The 26,549-nt window shown below is 42.8% G+C and overlaps 1 protein-coding gene across 10 annotated transcripts in view; it reads right to left on the reverse strand.

Moving 5' to 3' along the window:
- Window positions 1-124: 124 nt before the first annotated feature.
- The window catches only part of LOC111246668 (uncharacterized), a 231,408-nt gene continuing 204,983 nt past the window's right edge, over window positions 125-26,549 (reverse strand). For 2 of the 10 annotated variants that reach the window (XM_086982363.1, XM_022796634.2), the window contains 21 exons: window positions 24,119-24,313; window positions 22,375-22,519; window positions 20,744-20,955; window positions 20,170-20,422; window positions 19,794-19,950; window positions 19,245-19,507; window positions 18,647-19,050; window positions 18,192-18,430; window positions 14,037-14,203; window positions 13,359-13,653; window positions 12,837-13,228; window positions 12,342-12,496; window positions 11,937-12,109; window positions 10,813-11,378; window positions 10,543-10,673; window positions 10,271-10,379; window positions 9,922-10,101; window positions 7,686-7,808; window positions 4,575-4,655; window positions 3,955-4,345; window positions 125-3,665 (listed from right to left, as the gene is read on the reverse strand). In XM_086982363.1, the coding sequence (XP_086838489.1) occupies window positions 2,565-3,665; window positions 3,955-4,345; window positions 4,575-4,655; window positions 7,686-7,808; window positions 9,922-10,101; window positions 10,271-10,379; window positions 10,543-10,673; window positions 10,813-11,378; window positions 11,937-12,109; window positions 12,342-12,496; window positions 12,837-13,228; window positions 13,359-13,653; window positions 14,037-14,203; window positions 18,192-18,430; window positions 18,647-19,050; window positions 19,245-19,507; window positions 19,794-19,950; window positions 20,170-20,422; window positions 20,744-20,955; window positions 22,375-22,519; window positions 24,119-24,313 (5,732 nt within the window). In that variant the 3' untranslated portion in view covers window positions 125-2,564. Of the gene's footprint in view, window positions 3,666-3,704; window positions 3,748-3,954; window positions 4,346-4,574; window positions 4,676-7,685; window positions 7,809-9,921; window positions 10,102-10,270; window positions 10,380-10,542; window positions 10,674-10,812; window positions 11,379-11,488; window positions 11,562-11,936; window positions 12,110-12,341; window positions 12,497-12,836; window positions 13,229-13,358; window positions 13,654-14,036; window positions 14,204-18,191; window positions 18,431-18,646; window positions 19,051-19,244; window positions 19,508-19,793; window positions 19,951-20,169; window positions 20,423-20,743; window positions 20,956-22,374; window positions 22,520-24,118; window positions 24,314-26,549 lie in introns of those variants that run through there. The other 8 variants (XM_086982366.1, XM_086982362.1, XM_086982361.1 and 5 more) reach the window with 8 other exon arrangements.

The following is a 26,549-nucleotide window of genomic DNA, read 5'->3' on the forward strand; positions in this document are numbered from 1 at the left end:
GCGCATATTACAATAGAAGCATCCAAAATACCGTCTCTCCACTTTAGACCTCTTAGAAAACGTATGCCTCCTAGAATCAGTGTTTATTATTTGCGGTTTACCTGGCAATAAGGACGAGTACACATGGCATTTTACAACAATGTTTTATTAATGGTTACGCCTTGTTCAAGTAAGCTTGTTGTTCTCTCATACAAGTCGTGGATCTTGCTAGAGTTCGGCTATTTCTAGTTAGCCGATAGTAGTTGTGGGCAATTGATGACAAGTAGCTAACTAATTGGTTTGTTGTTGAATAAAAGTTTGGAATAAATTTAAGAAAAGAAGCAATTTAAATATTCATTGTAGCGGATGCACACATTGACACACTTTCCTCTATAAAAACACTCCCGTGTAAGCAAACCAAGGTTATAATTTCCCTAAAATACTCCTCTCATGCTACATGTTCGCTTGGGAAAACTGAGTAGGCCATCGATATGTGACAGCAACATGAATATATTCAACGAAATTTATTCAACACATCAAGTACAGCATCACCGACTGGTGCTGTTGTTGCTACTATTGTTAATAGATTTGTTATCAGGCAACACTTTTGCCGACCATCGGGAATCCTCACCATTTTTTATTACCATAAATTCATCGCTATAAGAACTATCACAAGGGACGATCTTGTGATAAGTTTCCATTGCTTTTGGATTTTTCATCTTTATTCTTTATTTCCCCTATAAATAAGAATACGGAGAATATGGAAAGCATATATATATGCATGTATGTTTATATCGACTGCAATGAGAAGCATCCCTCAGCATCGCCATCGTTTTCACTTACTATCCCGACTATTTGCCTTGTGTCCTTGCTTACGGTAATTATACGATCGCGAATAGCGGTTTACTACTATCAAAGTTAATTGTTATTGTCACGTTGGTTCAATTATAAGACTCACTCGTGGTTTGCGATTATTGTGTTTTTTTTTCTGTCTATCCGGTTTTTCTCAGTGTCAGTATACGAGGTGTGCACTGTGCTTATTATTTATTGTTATCGTTTTACATACTGTGTGCAGATTTTCTTATTACTGTTTTCAGGATTCGGCCTCGAAGCTTACTATTGTCATAGTTCGTGTGCTTCTTGCTGTTAGGTGGCGCTAGCACTTGTTGTTGTGCTCTTAGCAACAAATAGTGTTCTCAGCATTATTACTGTTTCTACGGCTAGGTTACTACAATATCAGAGTAAGAATAGTCTTGTTATGTATAGACTTATATATTTTATACTATTACATATCTATGTTCAGTTTTGATCGATTTGTAAATTCTCCACACATTAGTAATATGCAATAATAGATTTATATTTCAAATCTCTTTTTCCTAGTTTTATTTTCCCTCGCAAACTGCTCTGCCGTCCCAGCCTCTCAGCAGTTTCACTTCCGTCTGTTTTCATGCCTGTAATTTGCTGCCTTCCTTCATTTTTTTCCAAATAATAATAATCTCGTCTAATAAACATTTTTTTTTCGTATATATATATATATATATATATATATATATATATAGCAGTGATAGTGATGATATAAATATATAGCTGAGATAACAGTATTAATAATTATTGCAATAAACATTATCGTCGCATTCATCGTCACTACGAGTATGAATATATCGAAATATAATAACTATCATTAAATGGTCATCTCGTTTTGAGAGTGCTATATCGTGTATGGTGTTTTGTTATCATGCTACTTATGTACAGATAAACAGGCATGCTTGTTGTGCTAATCAAAAAGAGCCGACTGGACTCACATTGACGTAAACGTTCATGGGCCCAGTCAGTGTGCATGTACCTATAATAATCTTCGACGCAACCATCATTATACTAATGTCTTTTACTATATTCTTATGCGTGCTTGTTATTTATGCTTGTCCATTTAGCTAGGTATTAATAGAAATAACCCATATATTTTTCCATATGGTCGCACACTAATGTTATCTCGAGGGCAGCATTATTTCGATTGCTCTTGGGCTGCTCTTTTGTTTCAATACGATAGTCAGCAGCACCTGTTCCTGTACGTCGTTTGCGCGCTAAATACGCTTAATGAAAGTAATCATAATTTTAACAACAGTACTAGTACATGACTTCCATGTAATAGACTATTTCGTCGCCCTTTGTGTGCTTATTTCGCATTCAAGATATATAGTGTCTTCTCATTCTATTATGTGTATGTAAAATTGCCCTTTTCATTCTTGTGCTTTACTGATGCAATTTTCATCACTTTCCTCCTCTTACTTATCACTTACCTTTCAGCTGCTTCCCTCTCCACCTGTATAAGCATCTTTGCCTGATCATCTGAGCTACTTAACCTTCAGCTAGCCTATCAGCTTATGACTGTCGTAAACAAGATTAGAGTCTGTTCTATTGCTTTCTTTCATTTCGGTTAAATTTTTTCTCCCCGATAAGTAACAGCGTCTTCGAGCAGTAAGGTACTGCTGTTAATGCTTTCCTATTACATACAAATTGAACATCTAGATCGGGACCGACGACCGAGCTGGCTCTGCCTCATCGTCATGAGACTGCTGCATGATTCACTATGTCTTGTGTTGAGGGTTGTTGCCCTCGTCGGTGGCGCTACTACTGTTGTCCTTACTGTTGTTGTTGCTGCTGCTGCTGCTATTGTCGACAACCCCAGCTGGGCTTTCTCGAACGCTGGTCATTCCAGTCGTGGTGGTCGCCGTCATCGTCTGATCGGTCAGAAAAAGATCCTCATGCGGTTGCGACGCCGGCGAAGAGATATTGCGCTGTGTACATTGATAATCGGTGGGATGGGAACAAACAGATGGCGATGGTGCAACGGTTTCTGTGTTACCGTTATCACTATCCCACTGATGTCGCTGTTGGTGACTGCACTCCGCTGAGGATGCTATTGCTGAAAAGGAATGGTAGTGTTGGTTCGAAACGGCTGATAAGGGACTCGTGGGTGTGCTAGGCTCCGGAGGACTCTGGAACGAGATAATACCGCATCCGAACTGAGCGTCCTCGTCCGTCGTCGGCGTGGGCGGCTCCAGCTCGATACAAATTACCCCAGATGCAGAACTGCAGCCGCTACCGATCGATTTTGCATCTACTGTTTCACATCCTGTTAAAGCATTAGTTTCGGGTACTAAGGCAATTACATTGGAGTCGCCTGAATTGTACTCAGATGGCTCAAACTTCACTCGAACCTGAGGTATGTCCGTTTTCAGGTCCTTGCTGGTTTTTATGTCGGTGGCTGCGAATATATGTTGTGGTTGTTGTCGTTGAGCAGGCAAGCCGTATAATTGTTTGCTACTCGGAGATACATTACTCAGAGCTCTGGCGGCGTGACTTTCATTGTCATCATCGTAGAGTCCTACCTCCGTTTCGGGCTCAAAAATAGAGCTCATTTGAAAACTGTCGTTGCTCATTCCCAGCCAGGACGGCGAGTCATCGAACGAGAGAACGTTTGTAAGACTGGGAGCACGGGAGGAACCGCTGAGTGATTCGGAACGTAACCTACGAAGGTCCCGTTCCCACCGGGAACTGGAATGAGCGTGCTGATGGGACGATTGGCCGGGCAAAGCCTGAAATGAGGCACCACTGCTACGGATTAGTGAACGCATTTCTTCAGGCTGCTCCGCCTCTAGGGTTGTGGGCTGAATGATGTGGAACACCTTGAAGACAACAGACAATTAAAAGTTATCCATACTCACTAAAACATGAGATGATTTTAATGCCTCGATAGGAACTCGTGGACTACAGAGAAAGAAACAAATAAAAAAGCGTGAACCCATTATAAATACATGCTCACTGTTCGAACTGTACGATTCCAGCAGAAAATGTTAAACTTTTTGGCGTGGTTTACCAAATTCTGAAATGGTGTATAAAGTACGTTCTAAACGAGATTCGTCATACATAATACTTTTAAGCATGATTCTTCCAAACCATTATAGTACTATATACCTTATGTTCTAGCACCGGAGTGGCCACGGGTGTGGCACTTTGCACCATGATTGTCGGAAGCTTATCCTCACTGCCGAGTCCGTCGAATCCGCTCGGCCTGGGCTGTACTTGTTTCTGTTGTTCAAAGTCCTTGTTTTCACAAATGGGCGTGGGCATTTGGATTTCGATCTTCGGCATGTCGATCTCTTTCCCCGAAGAGAGGTCGGTTTTGTCCACTGAGGATACCGAAGACTCTGAGTTCGAGTAGGTACCTCGGGTGACGATTTTACCAAGAGTAGAGACTTTGGACGAGCTCGCTCGTCGAGTCGAAATCGGTCCACAGCAGTCCACAGCATCGCCATGTCCTTCCGAAACTCCGCCCTTTTGTCCAACCTCGTGGGGGTGTTCCGCCCTTGAAATGTAGCATGAAAAATTAACACATGAAAACTAAATCTGATAAACTAGAAAACTTATAATACGGGTCTGTGTTTGAATCGAATGTCGAGCACTTGGCTGAAAGATAATAGAGCAACTAGGTGCTTACTGGAAGAGAGTTGTAATCCGGAGAAGTTTGAAGACAATTGTGTCGCAGGTGTGTTACACTGAAGTTACGCTTTCGCATATAATTTAAATATATATACCTGGTTTCTGCGGGCGGTCGAGTCTCCGTCACTGCTGCTCGGGGGTAGAAATCGGGGTCGGGAATGTCTCCGAAGACGTCCCTGTAAGCGAGTCCGAACTTCTGAGACCCAACGATGATCTCTATTCTGCATATTATCGTATCTCAGCTGAAGCGACTGGCAATTTTAGTTGCCTTTACATTCACTGCATTCCACCAAAGACAACTAAGGAACATACAAAGGAAAACTACTGCGCGAAGGCACGTTTCTAGCCCTACAAAATGTTTTTCGTCAACACTGAAACATCGTAAATAGATTGTTTGAATATGACGCGATCCTGTGGAAAATTGATAGCGCATAACAACCACGTACTGCAATGGATACAGTTAGTAATGTAATCGTTATAATTCCAATTCGCCATCGATATATAGCACTGTGCTTTATATGTGAATGGTTGGGAGGAGAAGTTACACATGACGCTAGTAGGTGTAAGAAGTGCGACAGGCCCTGGCGTCATTTCCAAAAAGCGCCTAAATTCTCATACTGCCGTACTATCTTAATTAAGTACTATAGTCAGCTGAAGTCCAGAAAGACTTAAAATTAGGTGAAAACCCACCAATTCTAGGGAACAAACGATCAAAAACGTATATTAGCGTAAATGATGCTTTGATTGAGCTAGTCAAATCCATCAGGGCAAGTAGGGCTCACCTCCAAAAAGATATCGAACATAATAAGGAAGTGGTAATCTTAAAACGCAAAAAATCAACGTCTAGGACCCTTGTAGAGAAACATGGGAAATTAAGCGAACGAATGCAATTAAGTTAACCAAGGTGTTGTTTTACGCTACTTAGCACTGGGCTTCAGAGAGACTTATTATTTACCTAATTGCCCTGACACAGTTTGAACCAGTATTTCAGATATGCCGCAAAAGCGAATCACAATGTTCGTCAAGACGAATTGGCCGTAAACGTTTACGTGAGCTCGGTGGTCACAGATTCCACAGAGGTCACCTAAATGACTCTCACGAGCAGAATCGGGACATAGCTAGTATACTACCAGTGGACTCACTGGCATAAGCTTCTATCTTAATAAAGAACTACGCGCTGGAAGACGGTAACAGTGGTTGTCATTCATGGGGTTATGTTGGGCCATATCGAAGACCAGCAAAATGACGAAGTTACAGTTTTCAATGACTCAGCAAAGATACCTCATCTATAGCAGATGATTTAAATCAAAATGCCGGTCCAATTCAAAAAGCTCTGAGGTCCTGTAGAAAGCAATCTCTATAGTACAATTCAAATTATGCCTTTAATGGACACTTCTACACTGTGGTATCTGGGGGCGGGAAATCGAGGTATGCGACGTAAACTGCAACAGCGCGAGGAGCCAGGTTATATCATCTGGAATTCCTATCGATATGAAGCAGTGACAGGAGGCTGAACTAGCTGCAAAAGAAATCTGCTTCGAAAAGCGGATACGAACAGGAAACAGAATCTGCTTTTCTGCCCTTTCGTGTTCTGTAGGAACCGGGTGGAAGGGTAAAATGTGTGTGGAGATTCTCCGACTACGGCCAGCTTCACTGGTGTCACGTGAAGTCAAACCAGAGTATGCAGAGGTTTTCGCTATGTTACGCTTGAAGAACACGATTATGCTGTGGAAAGTTGTGAGAAATAAGCGAGTCGTACATGAAAACGAATTCAATTCCATCACTTACTTATACTTATATGTATTATTCCCATTTCTACTGTAATGGAACTACAGACAAGCTGTTTAATGAGTCTACTGTAATTTATACCTGTACTGCTTTTTCTCTCTCTATAGTAGTGTATATATATATATATATATATATATATATATATATGTATACATACAGAGAGAGGAAGAGAGTAGTACAGACGTAAATTATATCATACATATAAACAAATGAAAGACGGGTCTAGTGTAATCACCTAGCCATGCCTGCAAAGTTGATATCAAGCATCGGGCTAATATATACCTAGTACGATGAATGTATTTTTTGTTCTCTAACGTCCGGCTTATGCAATATTTTTCATCAGCAAGTTTCTACTCAGACCAAAATATTGCGTACAATATATATATATGTATGCGACAATATTTCTATCAGAGCTTTATTACTAAATATTTATATATTTATATCACAACAGGTATGGAGCTTTCACCGTAGCAAATCTTTGAAAGGTCATCTCTCCATGGCGTTACACGCATGCGTTTCAAGCGAAAACTCTAGAGCTCAATTCATCATTTGGTTAAGAATGGACGACACAGTCTAGCTGCAAATTTAACCTAAGAAGTCTTTTCATATAAGATAGACAAAGAGCTGAATTTAAAAACATAAGAGGTGCAGTTAGAATGTCAAACAACATGATCAAAACGCATGAAAAATGCAAACGATACTTTGCCGAAGCTTGAAAGAGATAAACAAGGCGGGACACATTCGCTGTCGCGTGTGTCTACTACACGCACAGATGTAAAGATGGTCCTGATTCAAATCTGGGCATAAGCGCGCCAAAAAAAAATTCAGCAATAGGAAAGGCAAAAATAAAGGTATGAGCCTTCGTTCTCCTGCTTGGCCTATCCAGATTGCTTGTACTCCATCCCTTCTTTGACACGTTTTTGTCATGTTGCTAAGTCGGCGTACCATGATATACAAAGAACGGGTCAGCTGAAAATCAGCTGTGGATAGCGTTTTTTAAACTGCTGCATTAGTAGCAATGCGATCATCTTAAATATGCCGAAATGTTATCTTTATTAGAAAATCTTCAAACTTTAATATAACCTAACAGGTATTCAGCATGCCAGTAGACCAATACATTGTCTGGTCGTCCATCTTTCTTGTAATATACAGATAATTTCTCTCCCATTATGAAGTAGGATTTAACTGTTGAATGAGTTCTACATGCGAAAAATATCCGAACTTTGCATGGATGAAAATAAATGAATAGTTAAAAATAAAGGTACCTTATGTGTGAACTGTGGATTATTATTTGTCTACTCTATCAGGGTGGCGGTAGAGAAGGTAGTGACAGGATCGAACTCTGTGGTCTTCCACCAATCGCTACTCGTACACTCACTAGTTGCTTCAGTGTGGCAGCGTTCAGATTCGAAACTCACATTTCGTCGGCAGTATTTTCCTGCAGGGCGCACTGCCTCCGCAAGGAATGGTGACTACCCCAGGACCCGCTGTTGGAGGACGCATCACGACTGAGGCCACGGAACGCCCCCATGGCCGAACCTCTGATCACGTCGAGTGCCACATTGAAACAGATATTGACAGAGGAGGCACATCCGTGCACACGACCATCACCAGAATCACCGTCAACGACCAACAACCGGCACCAAGACAAATACAAATAGAGGACATCGCAAAAACTGTATCCCACGATCGGACGACACATCAAAAGAACCGAAATCATAGTATAACCACAGCGATATCTATATCTGAGCGAGTTAACAAAATCGACTATTCAAATCTGAGCGTGACATAACCTCATGTATACTGATATTTATCAACTCCGAAGGTAAACGAAGCGCGGACATTAAAACAACTAAACACTTCATATTTCCCATAAAGTCCAATAGAGTGGTTATTTCATGAAGTAATTAGATTTTTCCTTCGTGATACGGAAGTTTTTATTTGAATTAGACGCTGACACCAGTTCTGAAACTGGCAAAAACTTTGTCACGAGAAAGTGGGACTTGATAGGATCCCTTACTGCTTTAGGTTTTGTTAGACCCGCGTAGATATAAATACGTATATAGAATAAAACGGACAATGCAATACAGAATACTGATGGGGTCAACAGAAATAGTCACAAAGTATATATTAGACTGACGCACACGTTTCTGTAGTGTTTGTTTATTCTCGTTCACTAATGGCTAGGTTACTCATATCGCCAGAAAGATTTTTCTTTCTTTTACAAGCATATTGCTATTGTTTTACCCGGACAACCCCGTGTTTTTTTAGTGGTACATTTCTTTGGAGGCCTTTACTAAAGTGTCGTGAACCTGTCACGTACATCGACATCGAAACTCAACTTCGAAATAATGCTTTCTGATCCGACTACTGCAGATAGTATGCCTAACGACCTTTTGGCCTACAAAAACGAATGCACCAACCTAATATGTAGGTACATTTTCGCACATGTTATCCGCATGCAATGTAGGGCCAGAATTAAAAATTGCTCATTCGGTTTCTGCTAACAACCTATTTGTTCGCTAATCACTTGCAAATTATACACTTCCCTTCTCTTTATTAGGCCAATGACTAGGACAGATCTTCTCATACGAATCGTAAACGTATTGTAAATATAGCCAGCCTACTTTAATTGACCTTAAAATTTAGTGTTTGCTGGAACGAAAGTTAGTTCTGGCCTTACAACTTCAAATCGTTGACCATAATACCACGTTTTCAAGAACAGAAATATTAAGACAGCTAGGAAGACTCAATCGATTTCATTCTGGCGACCGAAAACAATCAATTGACAATTGAATATAATAGATATAAAAAAACATCATGAAACGATAAATGCTACATAGAAAAGTTAGCACATTAAATTTACCATTTACAGAAGAAGAAGAACGGAAAATCGAGAACCTTTTGTTCCGAGAACCATGTAAATAACTTAGTAACCTTAACTTAGAAATCTGTCTCTCAAAACAAGTACTCGTCTAGGTACAATGAAGATACAACATGCCACAAACAGATAGTATGGAACTCTAAAGACGAATTGTCAAAACTGACCAATTCTCAGTTTAGAGTTGAGAGTTCGAGGAATCGTGACCAATTATAGAACGTGGAAACGTTGCTGAGAATGGTGCAGACGTGCCAAAAATGCGACTAGGTTGAAAAAAGGAGACGCACTAGGATAAATGAAAGATTGCAGAATGAACAATACACGCCATTATCAAAAAGAGAAAAGGTTTTTCAGTTAAGTTTTGCGGGTACATCGAAATATGGCAAATTGATTGTTTCAAAAAGCGAAAACATGGCTTTTTTTGCAGCTGTTAATGTTGGTCTTTGTAACACTGCCACGACCAAAACAAAATCTAAACCAACCCGACCATTTTAGCACTCACCTAGAGCGAGTTTCTCGGAAAAACAGAGGGTTTCTTGGGGCGTTTTGACCAGTTGTACTTGTGGTTTGTTAGTATGCATGTGCACGTTTAATACAACTTCTGAGTTCTCCCTATTTAAGTCCATCCAAAGTCTCGTATCACTTCGCTCGATACGATGCAACCTGTTGATTCGTCGTCACCCTGCCCACAACCTAAGGGTGTGGAAGCAAGTTCTGTAACCGGGGTGCATCTACGGCCGGATGAACGAGCTAACACACCGCTATCAACCTACCTACTTGGCGATCCATGCGGGCTTCCTTCACTTCCGGGAGCTGCATAGTCACATCCGCCATTGAAACTCGCCGATTTCTGATAGCATGGCGTGGTAGGCTGCGCCAGCAGATTTCGAGATGACGACAGGGGCGTTTGGTTCTGTGGCGACTGCAACTCCTGGGAACAATATGATTTTTGTCTGCGAAACGGTAAACGGGCACAGCATATTATTTTCATTAACAAACGTATCATTAATACAATTATTTCATTTAATTATTGTTATGATTACCGTTATCATTAAATTGTCTCAGAGGGCGCGTTGAATGAAAAACACGGCGATCAATCTTGATTCGGGCTCCTCCACTAACCTTCTAGGCTTATGTAAGCAGTCGCACGTTTCTACAGTGGCGCTACGCATGAGACGTGCATTTCCAAGCGGTTGCCGATTGGTAGCTTCTATGTAGTTCATTGCATAGTCTGTAAAATTCGAGGGTACCATAATGTAGACAACAGTAATGTCGCGTCAATATGTCAGAGAGTTCACGAGTTACCCGGCTACATCGTGGACGGCTTCCAGAGGACAGTTTCAATTAAGCCTGACAAACGTTAACTGGCTGTTAATCATTTAGAAGAAACATACCTATTGTAGGTTCTTCATCGGAGCTTGAGCTGGAGCAGATGAACATTTTTCCTCCAAGATCTTGGGCCGATCCTCTGGTCGAATATCCAGGGCGGTCTACGGAAGACCACGGCGACAGACATGGTGACCTACTGATATACGCAAAGCAAACTCTTTCAGTTTACTACTTATAAACTTATGCCACAATAGAAAGAGATAAAGAATACGTATTTTATAATAATAGGCGAAACTAGTACTCTTAAGATTAGGCTTAGCGACGACTGAATTAACCTTCTTTGCGGTCGCAAGCCCGGGCTGAGCTTCTGGCGATCAACCTGAAGTTGTCCGGAAGATCCGCCTCCGCCAGCGCCAGCCACAGTACTACCACACCCGGCATCAACAGATCTCTGCTTCTTTTGGAGGCGACGAGCCGCTCTTTGCGCCTGAACCTGGGCGACGTGCTTGCGTTCTGAGTCAGATTCGGAGGTGGTCACGTTGCCCGGCAGGCCTGACGCTAAAGTCCCGCTCATGCTCGCCTTTGACGCATTTCTACAGATCTTCGATGGCACAACGGACTCCATTGAAGCGGTCGATGATGGCGAAGACAAGCCGCCAGTTATCTCCTGACCCAACGTTAAGAGAGTCGTGGGCTCGAGATGCGAGGGTGAAAGTGAGACGTTTCCCAAACCGCCGGAGTTTTGCTCCGAGTTCCCGGTCCCTGCTTGTTGTCCAGCTGGAGGTTGCTGCCACCCTTTGCATCGGACTCGCTGTAGAAGAACCTCACGGATTTCCCTTTCCTGATCAGGGCCGTGATGCGAGAACGAATCCCGTGGCTCTTCCAACTGAAACGCCGTTCGCTGTATAGAGGCGAAAACACAATTAGTATTGGAGTAATGGATCTACGCACTGAATATACACACATATAGTCAGTGTGATACAAGAGGTTCAATGTAGGGTTGAACTTAACTATTATTTTATTCAGTCTTCAGTCTAGGGAGTTGACGGAGCCGGCGCAGTAGCAGAACAGACGCAAAGAACGGCTGGCACCAGCCGTAAGGCGGTATTATGCGGTCCATGGTATTATGCAAAGTCATGTGAGTTTTATCTCATCTATTAATTTAATAATACTGTTTAGTTGAAAAAAAAAAACTACTCGCTATGTGATGAGTGACATGTCTGCGCATAAACTTCTTACATAGCCATGCTAAACTAAAAACTCATCTAGATGGTCATGAAGAAGCCGTTCGCTATAAATACTCGATCGAACCGTAACGATAGGGTGAATTTGACAGAACTATGGGTATAGAGAGGCTAGCATGCTTAAACACAAATAGCCATAACAACCTTCTCTTCAATGATTAACGAGGCACTCGGCTCTAGGTATCTTAATTGCGTTTAAGTTGGGCTTCGCTTACGATGTGGTTGCATACGTTGCCGGCTGCTGCACTGTGGATTGTGGTTTCATGGTCGTGCCTCATCGAATCCGGCACCGACCACGACGAGGGGGCACGGGACCTCCCCATCGCAGGTTCATCCAACGGAATATCCAACGATGAGGCGGTCCTCGCATAGGACGGCATCCAGTGACCTACGTCGACAAGTAGCCGAGGAAGTACGCGGTGAATAAAAACAACAACAGCAACATTAGTCGATAACCGAATGCGAGCAGTGCGGCCTTATCGCGTCAAGCGCTGTCATAATGCGGATCAGGCGAGAGCTGCGCTGCCGTTTGTGGCCGACTATAGCCGCATTTCTACGTGGACCTGTTATAACAATGGCATAGACGTAAAACAGAAAAAAAAAACTGAAAATGTTTATACCTCGAGTAGCGTGGCCGCATACATCCTGGGCAGAGGATGGTTGATTGTATCGTCCTTCAAGCTCACGTTTGATTTCTTCATCAAACGACTCCTCGTTTGAGGTCGACTGTTGGCTATTTCGGGTAGCTCTGAATAGTAGAATGCGCTCATTAGCTCTGCAAGCATATAATAGCACATAGCACGCATGTAATGCCGGAATCTAGCGATATATGTGCATGAGAATTTTGCGAACACCTGTAGTGTTTCTTAGGAGACAGCAGAGATAAGTATTTCATATATAGAATATGTTAGGCGTTATTAAAAATAAATAATGAATGGAATACATCCTATTTGCTGGTTTTGCTAAAGTAAAGATACTTCTCTTCAGTGCAAAATATGGCTAGAAAAGGTCTAGATTATAGATCAAGGAAAATATAGTCACTGTCTCAATTTACGCATATCGTATAATGTTTATTTGTAAAATGGAACACGGGTCACGATTTCGTGTTCGCGCACCTAGATGGACATCTACTGCCGGGATGGCTTGGCTGTAGTCCGCCCATGCCGCAATGTCCGGCCATAACGGAGATATGGTGTCGTGAATTACTCCCTGGGCCCTCATGCGAGGTGAAGCATCCCCCGAAAGAGCTCCGCCGTTTCGTAGATTCCTGGCCGTCGGGCTCCAACAAATACTGACCGAATGGGCCTCCCGGCCTAGTTATTAAAGGGGTTGTGCACATTCCCTCGTCCCTCTCCCGACCGCTGCTGCCGACATGGTGCTGTTCGCGGACACTGGTACTGGCGCTACTAGCGTTACTGCTACTGCTGCTGTTTGGAGGGGGGTAATTACTGCTGAAGGTCGCCACGAGCTGATGGGAGGCCTTGCGGGCCGCGCGAGTAGGACTTGCCTAAGGGCACAACCGTAATCACAAATAATAAAATAGAGCAGCTATAACGACATTTATCGTAACTTAAACAGGTCAACCAATAATCGAACAAATCTGAACAGCTGTACGTCAGCCGTAATATGTCACTAACTTGCAGGTGTCCCTGACCCGCGCGTTGGAAAGCCCCAACAGTTGTCTCATCGGCAATCATTGGGCTGCTCGAGTTGCAGCGGGAGAGACCCGGACTCGAAATGGATGAATAGCCCGAGGTGGAGAGGTTCGATTCGGAGATTGTCCGTGAATCAGCGGCACCGGGTGCCCCCATGAATGGCGAAAGGTAACACATTTTGACCGGACCGCTGCCTGCTGCTGCCGCTACGGTCGCGCCTAGCTGGCATCGTTCTGTCGGATAGTCACCATGTGCCCCCGTGGCCAAGACCGGTGACCTGAAAGTATTGCCAGTGCGATGAGTCATAGGCAATATGAAAACAGTAAGACGATAGAAAATGTTCTATCATATATATATATAAGCGTTAGAAAAGGCAAACGACGGCGGGTCAGTGCGTTAGATTCCAAAGAATATTTCTGGTTGGAGGTCAGACTATTGTTGAAGTATTAGAACTACCAGTATACGTTTAGTATGAGAGTTCTGATGTCATATACTAGAGCATGGTTTAAGACTGAAAAATAGGAATCTCTTTAGGAAAGCTTAATATTTTATAGTACTAAAGTTAGATCTAGTAAGAAGCATCTCTAGCTTTATGATGATCATAATAGTAACATATGCGTAGAACTAAAAAATGTGGTTTACCTGACATAAACTTCCTACCTTGGTGGACTCTCGGTCTCAGACTCGCATGAGCTTACGTTGGTTGTGATAAGAATCTTAGGCATGGGCAGCTCGACGGAAAACTTCCTTAGGGGTAGCACTTCAGCCGGATGCGACTTTAGTTTAGGCTCTGGCGCCTGCATCCGAGGAAGACACAGCATTGAGACCTACAGAGCAAGCCATTCACTACTTCGTTACAGAACGAGGAGAGAGAATCGTCTAGGCAAAGCCTTTTTGTGTTATAGTCCTGCAGGGTATGCCGATTTCTGCATTCTGATTATCTAATTGAATCCTTTGAAATTTTACGTATACAAAATCATGCATAAATACCTAAAGGTAATTATATCGTTCATATCCATTAGGCTTAGATGCACTTCATTTTCTGGGCTTCACAACATTACCGCAATAAATACGGTATTACATATGGTTTAGTAAACGCTTTGCTAAGTAACAATAAGGATGATATGCAACATGCTCTCTCGGTAGAAACAACTGCCATACAATGCATTTGAGCAGCAAGTTGTTCACTGTAATCCGTACCTTGATAATTATCTCGACGAATTTTCTCTGCTGAATTTAAAATCTATTCACAATAAAAGCTCTACCTAGGTATCAAAGTGTAAAAAGTAGGTCCGCCTTTCAATATGGACTGTATGATAAGTTTGGACATAGAGTCGCGATAATCACGGCTTGTTTAGGTTTAGAGTAATCGTTAACAACCGAACGAACTTTCGATTTATGGTAATCACACGCAAGGTATATCTGGAGCGTACTTAGCATTTAGTTAACCATCCCACGTTTCATATGGCATTCTAGCTAAATGATTGTAGTAGCAAAAGGTCGCCAGGCCGCAAAACACAAAATAACCACAACTCATCTCAGGAGAGACCGAATAAAGAATTGAAAAGCCGCCGCCAAAAGCGTAGCGCAAACGAACTATGTGTCTTTTACAGTTAAACACTTACCTAATATTCTGTCAAACTAAATTGTCGAAAAGTTTCACTCTCCACAAATCTACGGCATACCCCTGGAGTGATCTGACAAGGTAGTCTACAATTAATTTTCTATTGATGGTAACGTTTCTTTTGCAATAAGCCTTAAAAGTTGAATTTACTCAATAGTCCTTCGCTATGAAGAATCACAGGTCTTGCCGAAAGCATGAGAATGCCAGGTCTACATAAAAGCGCCCCTGTTTGTCTTCGTCTCCTCTCAAATATCAGTCTTGTAGCAAGCCATACTAAATAAACATTGCCACATCCGTGGCATACCTGATTCTGAAAGATGGAAATCTTTTCCATGGAACAATGTTAAAGTCTGTTGACTGAAAACTGTGAGCCTGTTCGGAGCTTGTTGTTGGTAGGGTTGTGTGAAGTGGTTGTTGAAACTGGTTTTATTATCATGTGGGCTGGTCGAAGTTGTCAGATTAGTCCAAGGGATACAGCCAAAGCGGCTTGATCTCCACTTACGTTTGTGTTCCCGATCTGATTACGCATGTTGCTGACATTGTTGATTTCATTGTAGTATGCATCGATCAGAAGTTGTTGTTTAACAGTGACCCACTCAGTGAGGTCCCGCAGCTGTCTAGTGAGGTCGTTTCGCTCGGGCCAGCCTTTAGCCCAGTCCAGCTTGAATCGTTTCCATGGCGGAGTTGGCTCGATCACGTCTCGAGGACGGTAGTACTCTAGTCAACTGCTTTCAGACTGCTCGGGCTAGAACAATCAAAGAGTCAACAGATACCAAACGAGATCCGACCCCCGCCCAGCATTCATCCGACACTGTGTATGTTACACAAGAAAATTGTATGTGATGTGGAACTAGACAGATACTACGGAAAATTTTAGTGGCCGGTACCTTAGACTAACCGCTTGATTGACTACGTTGAAGCTTACCACGTCCAAGACTACAGGGGCGAGAAAGAAAGATGTGTACTTCTGTGAATCAATCAACTTAATTAGGTTGCGAGAGAATTGACTAGTAAATGATATGTAAAGATTATGACGAAGAAGTTTTGAAAGTCGTCCAAACGAGGGAAACAATGGGTCACGTTAAAAGAGAATCAAGCACTACGGAGCAGTTTATATTGGGCTAAATTAAAAAACAGGCGGCAAAATTTCCACTTCACCGACACCGACATACACGTGCAATTGACACGCAGTTGTAGATCGACGTTCATACCAACGTGCGCACGTAGACGATACGCATACTGGCATTATGTGTGGCATAAGGACACCCTAAACCACTATGTCCTATTCCATGTATTGCCAAAGGTAAAAAACCTTGTAAGGTGGGTCGTTTATACGCAGGTAACTTAACCTTTTGAAATGAACCTGGCGCAAGCCAAGGGCTTCATTCCTTGTGCAGCACATATTGGATATGCCTCAAAGGTAAGCCCACGTTTAGATAATTGTGTAGCTGGGGACATATTAAAACGCTGAGCTAGGATGCCCCACAGTTGTGTTGTCAAATGCACAGTTTGACAGCGAATATGGATCTGAGATTCTCGAAGCTGAATGACCTCTAAACCAACACTGTGTCTTTTCCTTCAGCGAATGTACGTTAATGATGAGATGTAAACTGTGGTGGTCTTCCAAGACCTTTATACGTTTAAAATAAAAGGCCTTAGAAGGCTTGCCAGCTACGCAAAAGGTTGCGTTATTTTCGCTTTTTCTGTCGCTGCATACCTTAACGTTCTTTCGAGGATAAATCTTGAAGATCTTCTCAGATACAAGACATTTTTGGAGTCTTACTTTAGGCTCAATACGTTCGGTAAAATGTTTTCGTACTTGCACTAAACAATGATAAAACGACTGAGGTAAAAACGGTACAGCTGAGACCTATGATATATGTCAGCCTTTACATAATAGCATATTAGATTGAGATGCTCGGACAAGCATAATTATAGAACGAACAAAACTATCTAACCGCTACTCCGCGCACAGTGTGCAGCAAGTGGGGAATCAATCAAGATTGCTACCAGCAATAAACTCTATAACGAATAATTTATCACTGTGTTACCATTGACGTGCTGGTAAGTTCCCTTGAGAATTATTTCTTATGCGATCCTTATTGTGTACAGTATACGTGACGCATAAATGATGTTGTACCGGTATGTGTGTTACGTCGTACAGACCATGTCTGACATCGATCGAATGTTGAGGTTCGGGGAAGCGCGTCAGATTAGGAGTCGCAGCTGCACAGAAGTCAGGGTTAATTGGGGTTATTCATTTTTTCTATCGGAATTTTGTTGTTGCGAAAGAGCAGATTTTAGATAGCACAGTTCCGTCTTAGGGACGCTGAAATCGGGGTGGGGGAAGGTAATTGCATCTTGCCCTTTGGCCTCGATATTGACTAAGGATATCTGCAAGTCTGTATAGGTGTTACCGCGATGGGAACGGTTCTAGTGAATGTGTGATGGTGCTGAGGCGGTGCTCGCTTGCGGTGGCTTCTAACATCTATTTACTATTGCTACTAGAGCTACGCTATAAAGAAAGATACAGCTGCGGCCTATTATATGTGCTGGCGATATCTAATGCTCCTACAGTACATGGCAGACAACGACAGCATCGATGGCTAACGAAAATTAGCTCCTTCACCGTAAGGGTCGCCGTTGGACGGCCGTGCCACTTAACTGACACAGATTCTGTTTTCCTTAGCTACGTATAAAGAGTCTTTGTATGAGTTTTATGTTAACATAGACAATCTGCTGTAAAGACGAGAGCTGCACCCACGAATCCATGACATTAGAAATAGTTACCTCGTTTATGTTAGCCAAAAAATGTATACGACGTCGAAGACTCGCGGTACCTGCACCGTAATAGACAACTAATTAACTAGAACATCGATGGCAATATCTTGCAAGCGGTTTGCTGAAGCGTTTTGACGGTTAGCTAGCCAATCGTCTCATCGTAGTCAATGGCCGATAGCAAAATCAAGATGATACTCGCACTGCGTTGAACACTAGCTACGCCATCCTTCCGATGCCGGCAACATGCAATCACGAGAAATTTACGCTTAGCTAACTGATCGGACTGGAAGGCCAAGACCCACGCAGTTCGTTCCATTTGGCTGCGGACGACTCCCATAACGTGTTCATGCGCTAAGAACTACTCGAACGGAGTGCTGCTCGATGGTGATCAGCTCAATTCAAGCACTAACCTGTGTTGTGGATGGTTCGAACAGTTTGTGGTCATAGGACGGAGATAGTTGGGTTGTGGTAACGGGGGCAGGGGGGTTCGTATGTGCGGAGACTTTGGTCAGTCCTGGAGAGGCTGGCCGATCAGGATGGGCCTGGAAAGGGGTTCCGCCGCCACCCTCTACATCATGACTCTGCGGTAGTTGGGCGATGGTCTTGTGTAGGAGCTCCATGAAAGCGGCTCCCTTTGCTTGTTTGAGCGCTGTTCAAATATATAGAATTCGTGAAGGCAGCTAATTAAGTTATCTTCGAATCGACAGTAGATATAAGCTAATGTAGACATAAATATATTGAATCGCAGAACTTTTCTAGAAATTCATGCAGCTTGTTTAACCATTATTCTAGCCCTTCATTACGTTCCTCTACTTTTGTCATTTGATAACAATCAAAGCTAATGGGCGGGCAGTATACTACATACACATTTGTTCAGTGGCATTGGTGTCGTTGTTGTTGTTGTTGTTGTTGTTGTTGTTGTTGTTGTTGTTGCTGTTGCTGTTCGTGTTAAGACCGCTTGTCGCCTGATGAAGAACTTGTTGCTGTTGTCCGGCAGCGCAGCTGGGGCTACCAAGAGGTCCCTTCTGCGGAGACGCTGGAATGTTGGCGCTGGGGATTTCTTCTGCTGTCTGCGCTAAAGCATACGCAAATGCGCTACCAGGTGGACCACTAGTTGTTTGACTTGGCCCGCCTGTTGTTGTAATGCAGGTAGCTGTCGTTGTTTGATCAGTGGAGTCTCTTTCCGAGGATGAAAAATGTGCATCGAAGGAACCCCGGGGAGTGCCACAGCGGGAGCTCAGAATCAGAGTGGGGGTTTCTCGTTGGCTACTGCTTAATGATACCAATAACAATTAATATCCAGATAATTATGCTACCTCCCAATGACTAATAGTAATTAAAAAAAACGTAAATAGGAAAAGTGCGAACAATGCGTTGTCCTTCACTATAGATATTTGTATGGAATATCCTTCACTATAGTAAGGCTATGGTAGTGGGTTGCTACATTACTATCATCACTTTACCTCTGCCGGGTGTTGTAGAGTCTGTACTGTCGCACAGGCGGCCTGTTAGGATTACTGCTGGTATTATTGGTCTTGTGAATCTGTTCGTTTTCGGAGGCTGAAGTGAAGCCATCCCCGTCCCGAGACTGATCGGTGCGTAAGTGAAGAGCCGTGGTGGTCGACGGCTGACGTGCCAGCAAAGAGCTGCCGGATACTTCGGGGTCTTCAACGGAGGAGTTGCTACGCTCGAACGAATGCTCACGGATTGACGAGTGCGGACGCATCTGCAAAGCAAAGTATAAGATAGTAAAATGCTAATATGAATCATAGATGGGACATTCCTGAGCCAAAAAAAAGACTGAACAAGTGGCTTCCATTTGCGTCTAAGTATCAGTGAAATTGGTGTCTGGATTTTGCAGATGATACAGTTAGGGTACAGCTTTGCATTGTTACATATATGCTTCAGTTGTCATGATAAGGGCTTCGAATAAATAATGTAGTGTCTGAAATACCTGATATTTGCTTAGCATGAGGGTATGCGCCCTATATTTCGCGCTTTTGCTCTCCTACCTGATGATGAGCCTGCATAAAACTGGTCTCCATGGAGGACGCCTCGGAGGCAATAGATACATCGCTGACGTCTCCGGGTGTAGTGTCCTCCGTTGAGCGACGCGCATGCTGCAATTTCCTCTCGCTCAGACGGATGAACTCGTCCAAACTCATTCTTCTAGAAGGCGGAAAATAGTTAGAAAGCATAAGTTACATTTCACGTGGAATGAAAAAAATACCACTGTATTCCAATTGCAGCTACTGTCAACGGCCGAGTATATCTGTCGGTTGCAAAATCTGATGCGTGCAAAAAATAAGATTCATCCGCTAAAGCTCGTTTGTGTCCAGGGTGTCCGAGCATCAACGTCTCCTGCCTGGAGCGGCATTTTCCCAGTACCTCTTGGTGTCCTGGGACGGGGCGACGAGACTGGCGAGAATCTTGGCAGTCTCTGGGTTCTTTTCAGGTTTACTGCGTTCAGAGGAGGATGGCTGGTGCAGCAAAGACGGCTTCCGCTGCGCAGAGTTGGTATTACAGTCGCTGTCGGAGGTCGAATTGAGCGAGTGCTTCTTTGACGCTAGACCTGAACTCGTCGCTCGCTTTACAATATCCTCGAGGCAAAACGGGTTCGAGCTGCTGGCTGTAGGCAGTACTATATCAACACAAAAAACAAGCAGTCGTATTATCATATGTTCGAAATGATGGTAATGGCATAGATAATGATTGCAGCTGCGAAATGTCACGGATAATTAAACGGTACGCACCGTTAAATTGACACAGCACTCAACGGTTAATTGACTTGACTATGAAAGTAGTTGATGCGTATAAGCGCTTTTTTAGCGTTTCGATAGTGATGCAATGCAATTTTCGAGGTAGAAAATCGAGTAACTTTCCGCCAGATTTGGCCAATACTCACATAGATATGGTAACTGTTTATTCACTCGCTCGCTTGCTTACGAAAAGACACACATACCTTCCTCAATAAGTGTGTTTGACTGCTGGCGGCTGTTATTCCCGCTACTGTTATACTGAGCGGCCGCCGACGCGGAGGCGCCAGCTACGCTGAGCTGCTGGCTACTGGCGCTGCCCGTGCCGCACGCACTGCCACTTTTCGTTCTACCGAGGGCGTTCCCGCTTGGGCATTGGGGGGTTGGGCTTCCTGCGCGAATGCTTTGTCGTCGGATCCTGCCAAAACAACCCAATTGCACAAACAAAGGCAATGGCCAAATAGAGCACAGGCGGAGGACCGTGGAGGATGGAACGACACGGATTCAGGCGTACATGGACGACGCGTCGCGACGTTCCGAGATTGATCCGTCACCACGATCACAACCCCACCAGCACGATGACCAAACCACCTCAGTAAGAAACTTGGCGTCATAACTTGATACATCGGAATCATACAAAAAGCTATAACATACATATATCTATATTTTTGTATCTGTAAGAGTTTTTAAAATAAAAGCCAGTAGAGGTGTGAAATACAAACAAACTGAAAAGGAACAAATGAATGACGACTTTTTGCCTATTGAAGTAGCATTGAAGAATGGCGACGTCACGCTCAGTTAAAGTGTTTCAGTTCCGCGGACAATGATACGTCCTCATACAGAGTAGCTACTGTATTTTTAGTTGTAACGGAGGCAGGAAGACTGTCGATGATAGTTGTCTTCGACAAGCGAAACAAAAGAAAACTGCGATTGGAAAATAGCATACGCTTCGGTCCACTAAAGACGGAAACTCGGCTAATTCAACGGTTGGCTTTGTGAAGCGGCGTGTTGTTGCCTGTTGCCAATAGCAGGTAAAAAGTAAGCTGGCAGTATACTTTCGTGTGCTATGTAATGTTATGCATTTATACCTTGTGCTTATTTCAAATCTTTCGTGTCTAGTATATCGTGTTTTGCCATACGACAGGCAGGGAAGCATGACTTCAGTGATCCGGTGACCACGCTTAGGGCTACTACGAGCGTGATCATGTTTTTCATAACCGACTAAGCGCCAGACCTATGAACTCATTCATGCCTAGCAAGCCAGTATATAAATGAAACAGCAACAACTATTTGCTTCTACCCAAGCACAAAGAAGCACAGTTATCGATAAGTAAACACGAAAAAATAAATACGTGGCCGACACGTGCTGACTGATCCGCATACACGTCTTGTTATGGATTTATACGTCGGTTTAGAATTTTGTCATCCTCGTATCTTTTAGTGAATATCAAGCCACCGGTAACGACACTATTCAATAATAAACAATTGTAGTTTATATTTTGAGACATTGCACCTCAATGTTTTCAAAGATAAATAGACACAATATCAGTAGGTTATTACTGAAAGTGAACGCGAGAAGTAAATCAGTAGCATTAGATGGCCATTTATAATATCGAAATCACCACGTAGAAGATTTGTTTGTTTTTATGCAGTCGCTAGATGGTGATTGACGCTAGACTCGGTAAACTAATTTGTTAGTTATGTGTGCGCCTCGTGTATCGCGATAGCAATGATAAGACTGAGTGTTATATCGAATATATGAGTGGGTTAGTGAGCTAATGGGTCATTGCAGCGTGCGTCGTTGTTCCTCCAAGGGCTGAGCAGACATTCTACTAACCTATTAAGTAGTGAGGAGCTGGACCTTTGCGTCGGCTGGGGACTCAGGCTTCGTGTGTTTGCTGGCACGGCCGATGTGGAGACTGGCGTGAGAGACGGCCTCGCGGAGCCCACGCTGTAGCGAGCTGCCTGTGGCGACGGAGGGTCTATAGAAAAGAATGCCGAAGCCGACACGACAATATCAACTGCGTCCAGCAAGCCTGCTCGGAAGGCCTTCTCTTGCGGCCTATAATCTAGGCTAGTCTTTGATACGTTGTTCTTATGTATTTTGGCTTTTCTAGCAGTACACGTAGATAGCGGGCACCTACGTGGCGAATGATTTTGCATCGAAACTTGGGCATAAAAACTGAGTTCTTCATATTTGTGGCATTAGTGGGTTTTTTGCAACCCATAATGTAGTATATAATGATGATAACTGATATAGATTTCGGGTTTCGTAAATGTTGGCCACCTTTATCAAGCAAAGTGACCTACGGTTATCATACTGATGCACAGGATTGAAAACTTGCCTTAAGGAAATAGCTGAGGCCTTAAAAGGTGTGGACAGTGGGAGTGAAGCAGGACAAAAGTGCTTAAGGGGAGGAATTAAAGCAAGGAAAGAACTGATGGCAAGATCAAAATAACTGGAGGCTCAGTTGGCCAAGATCGATAGAGGAAGCCTTAGGCCGTAACACTAGAGGTCAAAAAATGGCTTTGGACTGTAAGGAAGAAGCAGGGGTGTGCGTTAGTTATTCTCGACAATGGGTTAGCGGAACAAGGCCATACAGAGTGAATTGTTTTCACTTTGAAAAGGCCCATAGTTCACCACGTCGGCATCGTCAGTTTGACGATCGAAACAGATGCATTGCATTCTACGTGATCGACATAAAGGTGGCTAATTTTACGATGTGGACTGTGTAACTTTTTGAGAAGAAAAATCGAGGTTAATGACATCGAAAGAAGTCTAAATTTAGGTCACATGATTTGAGATGGTCCCAAGAAGTATTTTGTTGGGGTACACAGTACGGCATAGGGAGGAGGGTGGCGGAGGAAATAGTTGGAGGTAAGGGTAGATCTCATGTTGGTTGTGGTAACTCCTGCGACACGCGTCCGTCTCACACCATATCTCCGTCCGGGCTGGTGTGGCTTGTGGCTTACAGCAGCTAGCGCACAGATGAACTACGGCCCTAGGGACAACGTGGACGGCTAGGACGGATCACTACAACGAACTATAACTAGTTTAACCCGTTATCAGTTTTCATAGTGCAGGTTAAACTAGATACATCGTTTTCTAAGCTATACGAAAGCATTCTACATGACACATGTCTGGGAGCACCAGTGCAACACAGGACTCGCTCAGTGGGAAGGGATACGTCATGGAAAAATTGCCATTTCGCCATCTAATGGAGCCCAATAATTTTTCGATACGCATCAGAAATACATATTTCATTCTGTCTGAACAAAAGATACACATTCTCAAAATACCGAGTTGTTTGCACTGTTTACCTTGATGCGTTAACACGTAATTAAAGGAATGACAACTGAGGGGCTCAACTAGTAAGCGAGGTGATTAAAAAGCAGACGTGTAGGAACAGCTTCAAGGTACGGTTGATTTATCAAGATGTCGGCAAAGGCAAAGCTAGAGCGAAAACTCTGTCTTTTGGCGGAGTATATGAGTTGGAAACCGATTTGTCTCGAGCGCCATTTAATACAGGATAGTTGGTATCTGAGTAGAGGTCTAGGATCTAGTGGACAGGGTAACTTACTGTTCTTGGAACGTTCGATCTCGTCTGCCAGGAACTTTTCGATTTTATCCGCAAACTTCCGTTTGACGCAGTATACCATTAAGATGATAAGGAGCACAGTTCCAACCGTAATCAAGCCTAGCCAAAATGGCTCCTTTATCATACGCTCTGATAGTGGTGTCCGAATCAGCTTATGATGATGCTCGCAGTTTCGTCCTGTAAACAGAATGAAAACGTGCAAATAGGCCTCTGTTTGCGAAATCCAGTTCTAGCAAAGCTTATCTTTTAGCACTGTACTGACCCACAAAACTACTTGTAAAGATATAATACATGGAAGCGTCTTTTTTCAGGGAACAATTTCATTGATGACCTTGAATTGGTACTACACTATATCAGGCTGGCTAAAAAAGGACATTTCCAATTCACTGGACTATCTTTTGAAGAAGTCTGAGTTTTTCTGTGCGGTTGTTATTCATCCATGTACTCGTTGTTTAATTTCAGTGCAGTCGTCAAATGACTTCGTCTTGCATCCTGGTAGCCACCCTATGAATTGTTACCCCCTGTACATCATCTTGTGTTCCTATTGCAATTATACCGTCGTTGAACCGCGGTTGATCTACGATCTCATTGCGGTCGTTCCGCTACCTAAAAATAATGCTAATTTGGAACATTTTTCACACATTTTACCCGCTCGAATAACCAAACGCGAGATGAGAAACCAACACATCTTCAAATCTTTCAATAGTTTTCTGTGGAAACAATATGTTTGAGCTAACGACGACACTGTTTTGTAGTGATTAGGTTAAACTTGAAGAAAAAAAAGCACGTTCTATATTTGTAAGTTTTAGGCATTCTAAATATGCCTGCCCTTGCCGGGTCTACGATTTTTTCAGTGTTTCAGCATGAACCTGACTGTTCTGGGACATGTTAAACGAAATGGCTAAGCAAATGCATATAAGTTAGCATTGAGCATCAAATAAATTCCGATTCCGTAACATACAAGATACTATTCAGCGGATCGGACGATGCGAAGTTTTGATTGTGGAGCAAGCCAGCTCATCCTGCGCAATTTCTTTTATTGGAAAGAGATACCGGTTTGGAATAGAATGAGGCGTCCAACATTGTTTTCATTTTACGTCACGCAAAAATCGACAAGAATCGATAACACTACTTTCGTTCTCGCGCCGTTTATTTCGTCTTAGCCAGGATGTCAATTATTGACCGATATCACAGTTGGACGGTTTACTGTTCATGCTTTTGTATCTCGAATCGTATCTGTGCCTGTGCTAAGCGAGTATCTCTCGAATAGTTTGACAAATATCTATGTCTTCGTGTCGTTGCATAGATAAACAATTTATTCAAATCCTATTTCAAGAATCACCCAGCTGGTCACCCCGATGGGTTTACACGCAGTTTCCGAGATAAGCCTTGTTTTCCGTCTAAGCAGTTTTACTGCGACAGGTTTAACAGATACTTCACCAAGAGCCATGTCGAATATTTCAACACGTTGGGCAAATAGCTGTGCTTGTTTGTGTGCTTCTGCTCTAATCTCAGTCGTTCGAGGTATTCAAGTGTTACTGAACGCACTACTTATATAAATAGAGATGCAAATTATTCATAAGACCCATTAGGGGAGTCTCTTTCGGAGTAAGTATTCTCTTGAAAGAGCAGTCATTCTGAAATGATAGATCTCTCGTAACACGGTTCCCCTGCAAATATATATATATATATATATATATATCATAATGTGATTCCTTTGACACGACTTTTCCTAACGCATTTTACTATTACTGGGTTTTGAAAAAAACATTGAGTGTTTTTCCACCTAAATGGCTTTTAAGTCACCTTATATGTCAGGGCTTAAGATCGACCATTTTAAAGAAACAAAAAACGTGTCTGCGGAAATTTATTACATTTTACAATGCTTTCTAACGATAAAGGCACAAATGCTGCTCAGGCTTATAATTCGCGTTGCTCATAACCGCTGCAGGAAACAGCCCAAAAATGGTTGATTCAATTTCGTTCTGAAAAAACAACAATGCTTTTGAAAGTAGTCTTCCATTTATACAAAAAAAAATTTTAAAAAAAGTTTATGAAGTTATTGTAAAAGTTGGGCAAGACTGCCACGTATCTAACTATAAAGCTACCAAACAACTAAACACTTACGACCAAGCAATGATTTACAATAGTCTGACTATGAAAAGAAGCTCGATGTATCGGCATCGTACAAACTGACGCAAAACGATTTGCCAGATCATACTTTGATCTGTGAAACAGAATCGAACTAATAATAAAACAATGGAGCAATAGACTATAGACAACGATAACAATATGCTCCACAAGCTGTGATAAAGCCCAAACTGACGTTGAAGAACGTGATGTTTTTTCTGGGATTGGATAGGAATCGCATTTGATGAATTACTGCCTAGTTAAGCGATTAGTTCGGACCTCT

The sequence above is a fragment of the Varroa destructor genome, unplaced genomic scaffold (genome assembly GCF_002443255.2).
Source record: "Varroa destructor unplaced genomic scaffold, Vdes_3.0 BEIS01000003.1, whole genome shotgun sequence".
In the NCBI taxonomy this organism is placed as follows: domain Eukaryota; kingdom Metazoa; phylum Arthropoda; class Arachnida; order Mesostigmata; family Varroidae; genus Varroa; species Varroa destructor.